Genomic DNA, 16,062 nt, shown 5'->3' with positions numbered 1-16,062 from the left:
GTGTTTTTATTGATTCTGCGAGGTAGCCAGGGACGTGTTTCAATTCCGTGTTTTTCGGGCTTCCATATGAGTCTCATCTTTCCATATTTATGTCTCCATATGGTTTATTTAAAAAGGGGTAGCAGTCCTCTAGAATTTATCTTTTTTTTTCATATAATATGACCCCAACGCTCTAGCAGAGATATAATAAATATTCACCATTGTCAGAGAATAATTACAAACTATTTTTAACTGATACTCTCTGCTGCAAAAGTGGTTCAATTTCCATACGATTCCACATCCACAATTTTCCGGATATTCCACACATAAACTGCCAGCAGTTTTTTTAAATCGTTCATATTTTATTGCGAAAAAAAACCGTCTGATAATAACGGTGGAATTATTTTTTAAAAATAAAAATTCTTATTAAAATCATCACATGAATGCTCCCAATAACGAATGAACTCGACCACTTGTGGGTCATATTCTCTTAACAAGAAAAAAAAAACTAAAACTTTTTTATGGCAAAAAAATTAAAGATCTGAAGTCGTTCGATTATTCAGTTAATTTCTCCGATTCAACTGTTCAAAAATAAAATTAATTCCGATTCCTCTACAGTAGATCAACTAATGAAAAAAAATTAACGTTTTTTTTTTCATTAAAATTCAATTGAATCTCCAAAAACTCGGATTTTCTAATTTCCCCAGAATTACGAAAAACATTCACCACCTCCTTTCCAACCCATAAATATTCCAACTCCAAACGACCCCCACCTCTTTATAACGTGCACGTGTGGTCCATTAATTCCTGAAAAAAAAAAACTTATACGTTACGAGTCGCCGTATGGTCGAGTCAAAAAGACTATGAAAAACGATTTCTCCCCAAAACATATATCCCGTTTGTATTGGCCCTTGAGTCTGCATTTTTCCTCTCGGACCTGTCCTCACCAGCCACTCCCCCACCTTCATCCCTCGTGAAAAAAATTCACCGTCTTCTTTTGTCTTTTAAGTTTTTCCTCATCCGCCATCATTCGCTTCCCTCCCCTCCCTACCCACTCTGCTCTACCGTAACAACTTTGTTATCAAAATTTAGGGGGAAAGTCAGGGAGAAATGAGATAGCAGAATGATGTCCCACACAGTAAAACAAAATCGGTGTTGATATCTTCATTGTTACGGGTTCACTAGTTTAGTCTCGAGATTTACTATTTTTCAGAGGTGAATTTATCCTCACGATGAGCTCATGATTGGCCAAATAGTACAGCATAACTCAGGGGGGGGGTGGTGGGTTTAATCTTGAGGATTAAATTGGGTGGGTCAATATAATGGGTCAAGTCGTGGGGATCAAATGACGTATCATAAGTCAATAAAATCTGTGTAATGGTCAGGGACAAATTACACCAGTAAAATCGTACGAGTTAAACTGCATGAATGATTGTACCATAGATAACTTTCCCTTATCATTCAAAGTTTGTTATAAAAAAAAAATTTGCCTATTCAAGCCCTACAATTTGCTTCGCCAATTCCTTCTTCACTTTTATACCATCGGAAACGATTGTGTACAATTCCAAGATAACTCGATTCTTCTCTTTTTTTACAGTCAATGTACGATGCTCAGTACGTTTGGCTATTGGTGGTTGGACTGTTCTGAAATATTAAACGGGAGCAAAGACCTCTGGGTACGCTTTATAACCTCCCCTCCCTTACCAACCCCTCACGAGTGTTCCTCATGGGCTCCTCCACCCGAAAGTTCGACGAGTGCGGTTGAAAGAGGAGTTGGCGGCGGGAGGAGGGAGGGGGATGAACCCGGGGGTTAGGTGGTAAAGTATGGGGGTGTAAAATCGAAGAGACTACGTGCTACGCCATCTACACGGATTTGCGCGTGCGCTGGGGAGCATCAACTCCCTGAAAAAGGTTGGGAGAATTTTTCCTTTTTATTACCCCAGTCTTCAAGGTTTTAATTCGTTGGCAATCGACGATTAAAGGTGAATGGCCACCTGACAATTCTAAGAAAATGCCGCAACTCCTTGGACTTTTGACCGACCGATAAACTCTAATGTCAAGGGGGAGGGGGATGAATTATTCAGACGTGTCATGCTGGAGAGTCGGTATGTCTCTCTGTTGTTCAGTCTGACAATAGGGGGCTATTGAGGTGTGGGTTATTACATGAATTATGGAGTTGTTTTTAAGGGGGTTGTGCTTTGAGGATTTGAATTCAGGGGGTTATCGTTTATGGAGGAGTTACGATTTTTTTTTCCCAACACGTGACGTTTAAAAAATTGCATTTCATGGTCAAATGAGACTAGGGTTTTGTCAATGTCCTCTTTATTCAATTCAAGGGAATAACTAACGGGAATTGAAGTTGATCTAGAATTACTCGTTTAGTTTTGCACATTTTTTTCAAATTTTTTTCCATTACCAGAAGAGCGAGAAATGATGTAAAAAAATTTCCCTAAAAATCACCACAATCCCTAGTTCCCAAATTACCTCAATAAAATAAGGTAAAATCAAATGAGCAATTTTGACTTCCAACTCCCAATTTCATCACCGCCGCCACCATCTCTGGATACTCCACTTGACCTTTCCACTTAATTCCCATCAAGATAGTGCCACCGGAAGTGGTAACGGAACTCAATGATCAGCCGCACCATTCCCCTTTCTCTTATTCCATTTTTTCTCTTCCAATTCTTTTTTTTTTCTCTCCACCCTTTCATGACTGCGGCCAGGGCGAAAAATTCGTTTGCATTTTAAAAGCCCCATCTCATCCAGGCTGCACCATTCGAAAAGAATTGCCCGCGCTAACGAGCCGATGCTTCAAAGTGGCGCGCTCGTTCTCCCTCGCCCTCCGCCCCCATTGCACCCCCCTCACCCGTTTAACTTTTCGTTGTATTTTTCAGTTTAAAGGGAGGGGGGCCAGGGGGGGTGGGCGGGAACAGCGGGAGGCCATGGGTTATTAGCGCTCGTTAACGGACCTCTCGTGGAAAACGGTGTTTTCCATTGAGATAAAAATTATCGCGTTCTGTCTTCTCTACCCTTTTCTTTTTTCAGTTGGGGTGGATTGTTTTTTTTTTTTCGAGGAGTTCGGGAGTGGTGTGTAGTACTGGCAGAGGGGATAAACAATTTTTTTTTCCGGTAATTGGATTTTTTTGGGGGGGAGGAAGGATTGTCGTCGAAAATCGAGAATTTACTGTTCAAATTCGAACTGTTTTCTTGGAGAAAAAAGGTTTTTTTTACTATTAAAATTATGTTTAATTATGTGATCACTATGAATGGATGTAAACTATCCGGCAGCACCTGACCCAATGCAAGAGATTTTTTTCTAAGTAAAGACATGAAAATAGAAAATAACAAAGGGAAGACGTCATTGCTGTGTGTCACGTCATAACTTTTTGCAATTTGATATACTCTATTTACTGGGGAGTGTAGGGAATCGTTGAAAATACCGACATCAAGGCAACGACTTCATAACGAATTCAAAGCAGTATCTGCTTAATGCAGTGCAGATTATACACTTAGAAGAAAAAAAATTTTTGAGATCTACCAATTGACATTTTTGCAATATTTTTTTTTAATTGAACCGACAAAACCACATTACTCTCTCATCATCCGGGAATTATTGCCGATGGTTGACGTATACGATAATTGAGACGGTCATAATGGCGTCATGATTACATTCTTTTTCAACTCCACTTCCAACGAAGTTTAATCTCCCACGCACACATTTCTCTTCTACAGATCCGCGATAATTGCATTCAACTCATGAGCTTTGTCATGCAGGATATTTTGCTCTTCATCATGTCGATCTCTAGCGACTCTTTGTGCACCTAATGAGGCAAAATCTCCAGTAAAAAAATGAAAGGACCGAGGGAAAAGGGCATTAAAAATATTATAAATCCCGGAGATCATGAGGTAAATACTCACGGTTTGCTTAATTTTTTCCAGAGTTACGAAGGTCTTCTGCAGCTGAAAAATTAAGGGTCTCGGTTAAACTTTTTACGTTGCTTTCTTCTTTATTTCTCTCCTCCCATTCTTGAAAGACTGTTGTCTCACCCCGGCATATTTCATCCACCGTGAAGGGGGTAGGGAGCGAGAGAGGGAGAGGGAGAGGAATGAAGAAAGGGCGTGGAGTACAATTGAGTTGGGCCGTAAGACGTGGACTTACGTGTTCGTGAATGCAATTGTATGCTGGCTTCACCCTCAAAATACTACGCTTCCTCGGCAATTTCTGCAACGATCCCAAATGGCCTGTGTGCATGTTTATTTAGGGAGGGAAAAAGAGAGAGGATAAAAAAAAATGGAATTATTTACCTCATTTACTTGATTCTGCAGCGAACGACACAGCATTTCATTCGACTTGGCGATCTTTGTGCTCTGGAAAATTGAGGATTTTTGCCAAATGCGATTTTTAATTTGTTTAGTTTAAGAAATAATTATCGACCTCGTAAATTAATCAATAAATGAGAATTAGGTGTCACTGGATTAATATTTTTCTTGAGTTATTCAATAGAAAGGTTCGTCGTGGAGTTCATTAAATTTAATAATTATTAAATTAATTAAAAGTATTGCTTATTCTGGCTCGATTTTGAATTCTAACTCATCGGGAAGGATTAAAATCGTATGGGGAAAGAAAAATGAATATTATTTTTGGTTCGTTGATGTTTTTCAATAAATTTCTGACGAATTTACTATATAAGTATCGTTCGTCCATATTTAGTTAATCCCCCATAGCCCCGGGCTTCATTTGTTTTCGAAATATTTTGCATTCAATTCCGATTATTGTGGTGCATAAAAGTCCGAATACAATTTATTGGGATTTATTTGATAAATGGAGACGCCTCTGGGTACATCAAATTACCGGAGGAAAAAGAGTAAATTTTCTCCAACCGATTGTTTGATAAAAAATTTTTCGCACGTCGGACGGAAAAATGTTTTATCAAACATTTTGAATAACATGGAAATACCAACGAGTCCATAATTTACCATCACTGAGCAAGCCAACGTGACGAGGATCAAAACGCCCATGAAAAATGTAACGAAACCGCACTGTCGCCCTATTTGCAGAATCGACCTTAATTCACCATCTGCAATTATGAATCGCCAAATCTGCAATGAAAATAATAAATAAAAAACAGCTGCATAAACCGAGGAAGCAACAAAAAAATATTCCACAATCAAATTTACCGTTTAATAATCCGGTAATTTTCTAAATAAATTTTCAACAAATAGGAAATTTAATGAAAAATTTTTTTCTTTAATTCTTTTTACTCACAACTCTGTGAAAATAATTCGAGTAATACTTCTGTCTGACCACATCCATATCCCTGAATTCACTCCCTCGATTTTTCAGTTTTTTTTATTCCACAATTTTTGTCATTTCTCTTTATTACACAGCTATTATATTTTTTACTGTTCAAATTTTTTTTTGTTAAAATATTTACGGTCTCGTGCACTCAATCATTCATAGTGGCCGTGATTGTTTTATTTATGTAGAGGACACGTCAATTTCCAGTGATGGGGGTGACGTGTAAGAGTGGGTGGCTGAAGTTGACAGCAGGTGGTGGAAGTGATGGAAAATATTTGACAGACGATACATAATCGATCGAGTGGGATTGAGTTTGGCATGAAATTCTTGGGAATTTATATCTGTTACAAATTGTAAACAATTTATATTTTCCACCGATTCTTTTTTCTCCCCGATTTTTCATTCCATTTCCTTCGCTCCATTTATTGCTCCATTTTATTGCACCATTTTGTTATTCAAGCTGTTATTAATTCAATCCACATGTGGGTCGATCACAGATGCACTTATACTTAAAAAAAACACGCACACACGTACCTGGAGGGCTAATTGTTTAAAGGACAAGCGATGAGTAAAATCCATAATGTCAATGAATCAAGAGATTTTGAATATTTAAAATCCAATAAAAATGCATGAGCTGTTGTTAAAGCCGCAGATCCAATCACTTGGTGCTCTAGCGCTACATCCTGTGGCCCGATGGTCTCTGTGGTTATCCCGTCCTTGTGCATTGAAAAAAAAATCCCCAGGCCCATCCCTCCGCCCATCGTGGGGCGAATGCACCCCTTGCAAACCTCAAATTACAAATTTAACCGAGACAACACGTACCATGACGCGATCGCCAATTATATTGTTGGAAAAGCGAACTGAAAAGTCATGAATTGATAGGATATAATTTTTTTTAAATAAAAAAAAAATGTTTAACGCATCATTCAGTCCCTCTATATATCTGGAAAATGTGGATTAATTTTTCATCTGGAATAGCACTCGAAAGAAAAATGAACAATTACTTTTCCCTAATGTATTTTTCTGAAACGTTATACATTCTTCGTATGCATTCTTTTCCGTCATTTAACCCCTTTATTTATTTATTCATCCACTTTTTCCATCGTTTAGCAAGACTTATTGTTGCAAAACACACGAGAGTAACAGCCCCCACTCCACCCCTCCATCACAGATAAAACACTGAATTTTTATTTTACCTTCCACTTCTGGCTGTTCTATTTTCTCCTCTTAGCAAACTGTGGCTTGCCTCCCCGGTTTTTAATTAAATGTCCTGTTCTTTGTGGCCATTTGATTTTTCTTTTTCAGACTCATTTTACTTTTACCCAGTGCCGCTGTTGCACTTGCAAAAAAATGTGTCGCTTTCCCCACCTCTCGGTGACGCCAGCAAGTACTCTAGGGTGAACGCATCCATTCGTACGTTTTATTGAGGGTTTAAAACTTTTTTTCTTCCGTTGTTCGACGGACTCGTCTGTCCAATCATCGCGAAACGATTATATTTCCTCGTTGGTTTGATTTTTGTTGGGAGGAGAGGAATTGTTTTACCAAAAATTTGATATTTCAGCTGGGGGACAATGAAATGCATGATTTTTCGACTTTTTACAGCTGTAAGTGAATTCCATAAACGACAGTCAGGGTGGGATGTCTGGTGAACCGCTGACAGAGACTGGCTTACCTCGAGGACTGTTTTTATTGTCTATAGAATCTAAAGTAAATTATAAATTCGTTTCAGGACTTTACTGTAGCCCACATGTCCAGTCAGACTGCAATCATTATATTTTTCTTCTTTGGTTATTTTTTTTAAGTAGAAAAAATTTTTTTTTCTCACTGCATTAAGTCCCAATTATAAGTAAAGGAGATACAGCCCAGCTCCGGTCAGACACACCCGATAAAAAAACGTCTAGAATTAATTTCACCCATGATTTAGTGGATCAAAGAGACGTTAAAAAACATGATAATGATCCCCTGTGTTTTTTTTTCTGGTTGATCTTTTTGTTTTCCCGGTCTTTGTGGCAAAGAGTTGAATGAAATATCTTTCATTGCAGTTTCTCCCTTTGATTTGAAGTTGTGCTTTATTTATGTACTTTGTCTGGCTGAAGGGATGACTCTTGAAAAGCTTTTAGACAGTGAGAGGACCTCAAGGGAAGTATCATTTCCCCTTGACGTACTACGATGGACAAACAGAGAGGAGTGAAAGAGCCGAAAGGGTTTTCATCTTCGAGACTGATCGATTTCCCACCCACTTGAAGACATTGGACAACCCTAGGTATCCTTTTACTGGTATTTTCGGGGAAAAATTTGAGGAGATGGTCGAGGTGATTCAGAAGGGTAGATATACAGTGCCGAGAAAATGGTGGAATATTTTTAAATTCTGCTGGGATGGATTGAGATTGGATGCAGAATAACCGTTTTGGAATGTTTGGAATGAGGGAGGCCAGGGGGTTTAAGTGACCCCATTTTAACAGTCTGCATCCGGCCCTTTCTATTGTCCTTCTTCATTTCATGAAATATATACTAGTGAAGTTGTTCTGGAAATTCTTTCACTCCGAATTTCTAAAATTCTTGTTGCTTGGTGATGGGGATCGACAGTGATCCCATTTGATAGACAAATATATCTCTGCTAAAAAAATTCCGTCAATTTACGATTCACCCAGATATCAGTGACTTGAAATCATAATTTATGAATAGTCTACGAAGTATCTATAGCACAAAAATGTATAACCTTATGATCTTTAATTACTCTGACGCCTGTCGAAGAGGCAAAAATGACATGATGTCAATAAATGTTCTGGAAAAGTGAGTGACAAGAGGATATTTCTATAGAACGTTTATAGGCACATAATTCTAGAAAGTCGTTCCATGCACTATAGATTTTATAGTCTATAGACTTCTGTCCAGAGAATTGCACTTTAAAACAATAGAAATGTTTTATAAAAACAGTTGAAAATTGTTTTTACCATAGCATATGTAAAAAAATCTACAGTAAATTTAGATATAGCTGTAGAATAGTTCTATAGAATTCCTTAGGAAGCCCCATAAGCCCCCTCCTCCCCTTCCCCAGACAAAATGGCTGTCTCAGAATTATTTAGAGAGGTGAATGTCGTCCTCTATCACACGAAGAAAATCTTTCAGTTGAAAAGAACACCATCTCTTTAAAAAAAAATATATTATCCTCTTGAAAATCCAACAACAGGCCTCAAACGAGCATCAACTTCTCACAGCCCCACAGTTTTCATCTCCCCTAAATGTAAAAAGATGAAATTGACGAGCTTCCAAGGCGAGTTTATATCCATCAAAGCCGCTCAAGTACAAAAGCAAGCTACTAATTGTCGTGGGAATATATTTCTTTTCCACCGATTTTTCCTTTATTTTCGTCACTTAAAAAGAATAAAAAAAAACTCGAGTAAAGCGGATCGAAGTGAATCTCACGGGTAGCAGTTGCATTCCCAAAGAGTTTTCCATCTTCAGTGAAATTTTTATCGTTCAGACAATAGATCTACGAGTGATCTGTGAAGTGCAAATAAAAGTAGATATGTCGCACAATGCTGGCCCATGCTGGCACTACGTACACTCGGTTCCCAGTGTTCGTCATCTTGTTCCTCTGTCGCAGCTGCAAATAATAGAAAGAAAAGGGTGAGACTTTTGGTGGAGGGAGGAGGGTTTGGGGTGAGGGCGGGTTGGGATTGCCATGACATCCGGGAAGGGATGATGCTCGGAAAAATTTGTTTGTCACGAGGTTAAGGATTTTTTTCCAAAGGTTTAATTAGTCCAGGGGATGCCAAGGGGATGAAAGTCGGAATGAAAAAATCTGGGAGATTAAGGATCCCTTAATGAAACAAATTGACTTGTTATAGAGTGATACAAACAACGGCAAACAGTACGTAAGTTCTAATTGCACAGGGCTGGGCGAGAGGGTGCTGAGCGAGGGGGTGAATTACGCGTTCAAAGTTTTCTATTTATCCAGGATCGTTGGAACGAAGCGAAGTTTCTACTACTATTTACGATGGAGTCTACGACCGAGTGGATAGTTCAACTTTTAAATTTTTCTTTATTGAACTCTGTCATCTTTTCTCATTCGGTCCATTGTTGGGGATAAATCGAGGCGGTGCGAGAGTAGTCGAGGTAATAATTTTCACTGCGAGAGAATTTGCATCAAAGAGGGTTGAGAAGATTAAAAGGGCCCATTTGTAGGGACAGCCTGCAAAATTAGCGGGATTTTTTTCGCGATTAAATAATTTTTTTTGTCAAAGTGATCGTCAGGGGGAAATTCGTTTTTGCGGAATTAATGGAGTGACGCAGGTTCCTTTCACGCATCAAATTGGTTGTTAATTGAGTTCCTGAACGGCACCTGAGGTATTTCAATCACAGTTCCCGTCGGTCTCCGTTCAAGGCTTCATGATGTGTCCCATCAAATCTGTCTGTCCAGTCATTACTTTCCTCACTTGATGATTTCGTATTCTCATTTCTAATTTGTCCCTCAACATAACGTTTTTTAACCTCGATCGAAAGTCAACCAATAAAAAGTTGGATTTGAGAGAATAATAATTTTTCAAATTTACATCACCTCAAAGTAAATTGCAATTGAGTTTCTATATTTTAATATAAATGCAAATAAGGAAAATCTACCAATAAATTAATGAACTTCGACTGACTTCCAGAAGTGAGGAAAATTAAATTGATATTTACGACCAAAAAATAGTAAACTGTTGAAAGAACACAAAATACGTAACTCACAGCACAAATTCTCATATCTCGGACTAGTTTGGAATCCCATGGGACAGCTACTGGGCATTCCATCCTCGTAGAGATTCCCCGGTGTTGTACGATCGATAGGTCCGTAATTGCAGACGAGAACCTCGAGTCGGTTACCGGTATCAGTCGAGTGTACGTTGGCACTTGGTGCAGTTGAGTTGTTGTTCACTCCCTGCATCTCCAAGCCGTTCACCATCGGCGACAGTGAATTTCCCATCCCCTGGTGGTGTTGGTACCCCATCTCAACGCTGTACAACGCCCGACCACAACCCACTCGGGTTATCATTCCAGTTGCAATTCCAATGTAGCCGCCCCTATCCTCCCGCGAAAAGTCCACCATTCTGAGGGTAAATTAATACTTTGAATGATATATAGGGCCTTTTAATTGCATCTGTTTAATTTCATTTTTCAATTCATTCGCGGTTTCCGCTGGGGCTTTCACACTGATGCAAAGACGAATGCTTTTCATTTGATAATTAAATTTAAAAATTCAATGTCAGTGATAAAAATAACTTCACGGACTGACTGACTCTCTCTCGATCTAAAAATAACTCTATCATTCACATGGAGTTGGATTTTTAACAGTTTTAAATATTCCATCGTTCCACTGCCAATCAACAACTGACTCCCCCTGTGATCCTCATCAGGTATTGATTTTTTACTGAGTTCCATACCGTTTTATAATGACCTTTCGCCCAGTAAAATTTACCACTATTTTCCAGGTAATTTTTATCCAACTTTTCTGTCTATTCTCCGGTATAAAAAAGTTTCCGACTAACCGACGCTTTTTCTTTCGTCATAAATTCTTTGAAACTCTGAACAGATAAAAAAAAATATGTCATGAATCCCTTCGAAAGAATCGAATAATAATAAAAATGATGACAGCCTCCCCTTGAACTCTTGCGTAATGGTTTTACTTCGCCATCAAACAGCCCGGGACTCAATGAAATGGTCGAGATGTAATCAAGTGGAATCCCCAGGGGATGGATGATGCCACGTGCATCCGGCAAAATGCAGAAGAACTGAATAAACTCCCGGCTCCAGTGAGAGAGTAAGAAAATAAAAATAAATAAAGGGGAGAAAAGTGAAAAGCGAAGAAAACGTCAAAGAACACCCGAGCAAATACATAGGAGTTGAAGTAGTGTGTGTATACCAATAGACTACCACCGGAGTTTCTCATATAAAGTTGAAATCGACGATGCAATTCAATAAAATCGATCTTTACCCAACTTCAGCGGTATCGAAATTCTCAACGTCGTCCAGCCACGATTGTATGTGAAATGGAATGCGGTGGTGGCTACTAGTGCTCGTTTCAACCACATCCATGGGCCAAACGTGAATGTTCTGCCATACACTGAATCTTTCTAGAGGGAGGGGGGTGGTGGATTGAGTAAATAAATGAATGGATGAAAGGGATGAAGCAAATTGAATGGTAAAAACTGAATTTTTCCGGCTTCGCTTCTATTTTTCAGGGCATAAATATTGATTGATACGTTTGATTTTCAATTTAATTAACGGAGAACCGTTTTGGCATTGAAAAGCCCTGAATAGTTGGGAATAAAAGAAAAAAAATACGAAATTGAATTTCAAGCCATTACTTCATGTACCTAAAATTGAGTCAAGTCCAAAATCGACGCTTTTGAGAGAGATTTCATCGACTTTCATGTTAAATTCCATGAAAATATCAAGTCGTGTCGGTAACTTGATCAAGGAAATCACGTATTTCAATTCAAGGAGAATTTTGGATTCAATTCCACGAGATTTTATGGCTCGATTCAAGTAGAGCTCTCGATCAGAATCAAATGGAGCTTCACTTGATTCAAGTTGAACAGATGCTTGACTCGGAAAATGTTTTCAAAGGGCGGCCGGAAGTTGTTTCGACAGTGAACGAAGGAAGATGGGTAAATTCGTAATGGCAAAATACTTGCCAACATCCCTGCATTCATCCTTGCGGAATGGAACACACTGTAGTACCCATTTTCTAGCAAGTGCAGCGAGCTCCTCGTCCCAACACTTGAAAGGAAATAAGTGAAGGAGTGAGTGAACTAGATATTGCAATTTTGGGGTTGAATTAAAGGATAGGGGAGATGGGTTGAGATACAAGTTCCATCATGCTACGAGCTGGTGGTTGAGGGCCTGGTTTGCCGCGTGTTTCTTGACCACTTGCTATGTGATTCCGGTGGAGATTGTGCTCGTGTACTATTGATTGTATCTCGGAATGATCTAGATCGCCGCACTCGAGGTCCTGGCATCGGTGGCTTGGGTCGTCAAACTGGGGGTGGGGTAAGAACTTATTCAATTTGGGGAAATCAAGGTTTTTGCTGTTGATGATTATAATTTTCGAAAATCCTGCGTTCACTCGTTAATTTATTAAAGAGCCCGTTAATTGAGAGCTTCTGGTGATGAGTAAATGGGAGACATTAAATTTCATGATGTGATTCTTTGATTTTATTTCGCAATTCAACCGATCTATCGTTTTCTGGAAAATTAATTCGAGATAGTTGAGGCAATTTAATTATAAATGGTGTGGATTGTATAATTTTTATTGTTCATATTTACGTTCAATGTTCAGTGAATTAATTCAGTTAAGTTGAATTTCCTCGTGATGGGGGAAATAAAGGCAGAGTGAATGCAAATTTCAATGTAAATATCTCATTGCTAGGTTATTTTTATCACGGGAATACATTACAGGAAAAAGACACATGGTGTGACGTTGGCACAGCCGACAGTAACGCCTGGAGTCGTCCTCGTACACAGCTGACACATGATAACTCGTGTTAGCCATCAGGAGTAAGAAATATAGGGTCGTTGAGTAACTCATGTCTACCCAGTGTCGTGTATTTGTCGTGCAATGGTAGGTTGGAGTGTCAAGAAAATTCGCCGAGATACAACCGACAATGCACAATTAATAACAAACTCGCTCGGCATTTGTCAAGGGAAACTTGTCAAAAGATATTGCCTCCTCATTTTCCGAAAAAAAATTCAGTCTGATCACGAATCAAGAAGTTTCCTCTTAAGTGATTATGCATAAAATAATAATAATAAAATATTATTATTGCCCAATCTATCTGCCCTTAATTATGAGATATTAGTCGAAGCGAGATTGACTGAAAGTTTAGTCTATGAAAAAAAAGTTTGGAATAGATAAATTTCTGGACTATTTCCGGATCCCGTTCTCCATCAAGCGCTTCAACTCCCCGCAAGCCAAAATTCCGCCTCAATTAGCCGCTTCAACTTCTGAAACCTCCAATTAAATGGCAAAACTACCCGGCAAATGCCAAAAACATCCCCCACACTCGGAAAAAAATTACCTCAAAATTTCATTTCCCAGCATCACGAACACTTTGTACCCTTACACTCATGGTACACCAGTGTGTGAACATTCAACACCCGCTTACGAAACGTTTCAGAAAGTTAGTTACACGAGAATTCTACGATCTGGGTCATATTCTTATCCCCTTCTCACCATCGGATTCGACATCCACCTATTCCACCACCCACTTGATATCCTGCACGTCTCTCAGGCCTGTCGTTTCTCTGTATCATTTCAATATTTGAGACACTCTGAAGCGAGACAGACAGACGAGAAAACCACATTCACCCGGTGTCTTGAAAGGGCCCCGTCGGCTTTCGTCAAGCATTCATCCACCCCGTTCACCCCATTGGCTTTCCAGTTCCATTTTCTATGACTGGTAAACTGGAAACATGTCGGGTTACCTCGGATATTTAATTTCTGAGTCGTCGCGTGCCCATCGGAGGCGTTGATGCGGTTCCAGGGGTGAGTTAAAGTTTCCAGAGTCCAAACGAAGGGTTGAATAAGAGTAATTCGGAAAGGTAATTTCACACATGATTTAAATATCGTCTAAAGTACCTCAAGACTCAGAAATTACTCAAGTTGTGTTTAATTCTTGTCCAAGCTCTGATTAATTCCAAGTCTGACCCAATTGCAACAACAGTCATGTCCCAAGTTATCGCGAGTTGAGACTTTAAAAAATGAGAATAAATTCTTTGTGCGGAGGGGGAGGCAGAGGAGGACGTCGTACAATGACTCGAGTGAAGGGAGTTCAGGAGCCACTAAGAGTCTTCAAACTCCACTGAATCAACAGTATTCGTTGTTAATATTCTTTTTACTTTCAGCTCATCCGACTAGCAAATCGGAAATACATCAGTTCACGTCGGATATTAAATTCCGGGTAGTCGCGTGTATAGCATTGACATTGACAAGCTGACTGCACTGTGAGCTTTTTTTTTATGAAAGGCGCAGGCAGAATTTTTTTTGGGAGATGATAACGCTTCAGGAGTTGATGAATTCATGCGTCTAAACTCGGCAATAAAAATTGATACCCTGATAGTGATTCAATAAACAGAATTTGGCAGTTTATGTACTCAATGTGATGGAGCCCTTTGATTAAATATACGATAGAAATAAAAAAAACATGAATCAGCAAAAATGATTTACAACTTTTTTTATTCAAACGAGTGATATTTGAAATATAGACAAAAACCTGCGTTTTTTAATGCTCAGTGGAAATGATAAATCACGGACCGTGTCCCAAAAAGAGAATTCACTTTTTTATTAGCACAATAAGGTGTGTTATTTAATTAAATACACAAAATAATATTTACCAACAAATTTCAGAATAAATCTCTGTGGTTCCCTCCATATTTCGAAAGTAATCAAGCTGAATTTTTCAAGTTTTAATGAAAAAAATCCCATTCTATTCAATTTCGCATAAAAAAAAGTCACAAAAATATGTCCTCTGCCACCTCTCCCTCTCGAAAAACAATTCATAACATCACACAATTTTTTTATGAATCCTGACAGTGATGAAGATCAGTTCTACGCCAACACGCGAATGAAAAAAAAAATTTTGTGTGAGACACGTCAAAACTTACCCGTTCTGTTCTCCACGTTCTCCATCCACGTACATACACCACCGGCGTGTACATAATATAGGGGATATTATACATGGATATGAAGTGTGGGCGCTCGTCAAGTAACCAATTAACGTAACTCTGGAAATTGGAAAGTCTGCTTGCTCTTGTCGTCTACCAGTCTCGTCATAATTTCCCTTGTACAAGTATTTTCACGACTTTAAAAATGTCGGTGGGGGTAAAGCGAGCGGGGAAGGGAGCAGGGAGGGGGTTGCGGAAGCCCGGTAATTAATCTTGATTGAAGAGTCACAGTCTGGGAGGTAGTGAGACGAGAGCATAACAAAGATACTTTGCAAAAGTATCGATTCGGGTATTTTCACTCCCCCCTCCCTCCTTTTCTACCATCTTGGGATAATTTCCCCTGAGGTACTGAAACGTTATTCTCGGATATATCTGTCGATAAATCATATATAATAAAAAAAAAGCCGAGGGGGTTGGCGATTGTTTAGGGGTTTTATTTTTTACGAACGGGTGTTTTATTTATTTAGGTTATTGTGTGCAAGTTTAGATGCTCTTCCCCAATGTATCATATTTTTTATTTATTTATGAGACGTAGGCCAGTCACGTGTGATTCAAGTTGTCAATAAAAAACTCAAGTAGTTGGACAAGTCTAAATTCAAGTCGACACGAGCTATCGCACAATTGCTTCGTCAATTACCGATTTTCATCTTCATTTGAAATTAATTAGAATCTTCTCAATTTCTTTTCGAAGCCCTTCATAAGCTGACTACCCAGTGAAGCCGTCTGTAAATTCACCAAGAATAATCTGCCATTATAAAAAAAAATCTCTTGACAATTCCCGAAACTCCCGGTATTTCCCTAATAACTTTAATAACTCCTCAAAGAGGGCATTTGTCCCCGGTAACTTTGCACTCAAAACTCCCCCTAATTATTTTAAAATTTCATAAGCTATAAAAATCTCATCTCATCAATTCCCCGGTTCGCAGAAGGGGGGGGAAAAAAATTGAAAATAATAAGTTGGATGGACGTGGAAGCAAAGTTGAGCTTCTGCTAAATGGCAATCGTGGCTGGTAAAATACATTTCTAAGTTTCCACTTTCCATAAGTTCATCCTTATTTCCCCCTATCCTCTCTACCACC

At 38.9% G+C, this 16,062-nt stretch overlaps 2 protein-coding genes across 4 annotated transcripts; both read right to left on the bottom strand.

Moving 5' to 3' along the window:
• Positions 1 to 3,520: 3,520 nt before the first annotated feature.
• Positions 3,521 to 16,057, bottom strand: LOC135165430 (uncharacterized). 3 transcript variants are annotated; one of them, XM_064126714.1, is made up of 7 exons: positions 5,813 to 6,998; positions 5,246 to 5,738; positions 4,957 to 5,079; positions 4,285 to 4,347; positions 4,139 to 4,201; positions 3,898 to 3,939; positions 3,521 to 3,800 (listed from the first exon to the last, which is right to left on the bottom strand). In XM_064126714.1, the coding sequence occupies exons 2-7, from the start codon at positions 5,291 to 5,293 to the stop codon at positions 3,729 to 3,731; spliced, it is 411 nt and encodes a 136-aa protein (XP_063982784.1). In that variant the 5' UTR covers positions 5,294 to 5,738; positions 5,813 to 6,998; the 3' UTR covers positions 3,521 to 3,728. The 3 variants fall into 3 exon arrangements, with proteins under 3 accessions (XP_063982784.1, XP_063982781.1, XP_063982783.1); XM_064126711.1 differs by lacking the exons at positions 5,246 to 5,738; positions 5,813 to 6,998 and adding an exon at positions 14,924 to 16,057; XM_064126713.1 differs by having other exon boundaries at positions 5,246 to 6,998.
• On the bottom strand, positions 8,537 to 13,333 carry LOC135165431 (venom allergen 5-like). Its single transcript, XM_064126715.1, has 6 exons — positions 12,717 to 13,333; positions 12,129 to 12,299; positions 11,952 to 12,040; positions 11,253 to 11,387; positions 10,010 to 10,368; positions 8,537 to 8,885 (listed from the first exon to the last, which is right to left on the bottom strand). The coding sequence occupies exons 1-6, from the start codon at positions 12,846 to 12,848 to the stop codon at positions 8,752 to 8,754; spliced, it is 1,020 nt and encodes a 339-aa protein (XP_063982785.1). The 5' UTR covers positions 12,849 to 13,333; the 3' UTR covers positions 8,537 to 8,751.
• Positions 16,058 to 16,062: the final 5 nt, after the last annotated feature.

The sequence above is a fragment of the Diachasmimorpha longicaudata genome, chromosome 8, assembly GCF_034640455.1.
Source record: "Diachasmimorpha longicaudata isolate KC_UGA_2023 chromosome 8, iyDiaLong2, whole genome shotgun sequence".
In the NCBI taxonomy this organism is placed as follows: Eukaryota; Metazoa; Arthropoda; class Insecta; order Hymenoptera; family Braconidae; genus Diachasmimorpha; species Diachasmimorpha longicaudata.
Note: the sequence above shows the minus strand (reverse complement) of the source record. Positions and strands in the feature narration are given on the sequence as shown.

What these genes read in the sequence shown, in the direction of transcription:
- LOC135165431 (XM_064126715.1), bottom strand. Translation starts at nt 12,848, where the DNA reads ATGAGTTACTCAACGACCCTATATTTCTTACTCCTGATGGCTAACACG. An exon ending in ACACCATGTGTCTTTTTCCT is followed by an intron (nt 12,300 to 12,716) that starts GTAATGTATTCC and finishes CCCCACCCCCAG; the next exon opens with TTTGACGACCCAAGCCACCG. An exon ending in GAATGCAGGGATGTTGGCAA is followed by an intron (nt 11,388 to 11,951) that starts GTATTTTGCCAT and finishes CCCTCTAGAAAG; the next exon opens with ATTCAGTGTATGGCAGAACA.
- LOC135165430 (XM_064126711.1), bottom strand. Translation starts at nt 14,998, where the DNA reads ATGTATAATATCCCCTATATTATGTACACGCCGGTGGTGTATGTACGT. An exon ending in CGTTGGCTTGCTCAGTGATG is followed by an intron (nt 4,348 to 4,956) that starts GTAAATTATGGA and finishes TCAATTTTCCAG; the next exon opens with AGCACAAAGATCGCCAAGTC. An exon ending in ACAATTGCATTCACGAACAC is followed by an intron (nt 3,940 to 4,138) that starts GTAAGTCCACGT and finishes TTAATTTTTCAG; the next exon opens with CTGCAGAAGACCTTCGTAAC.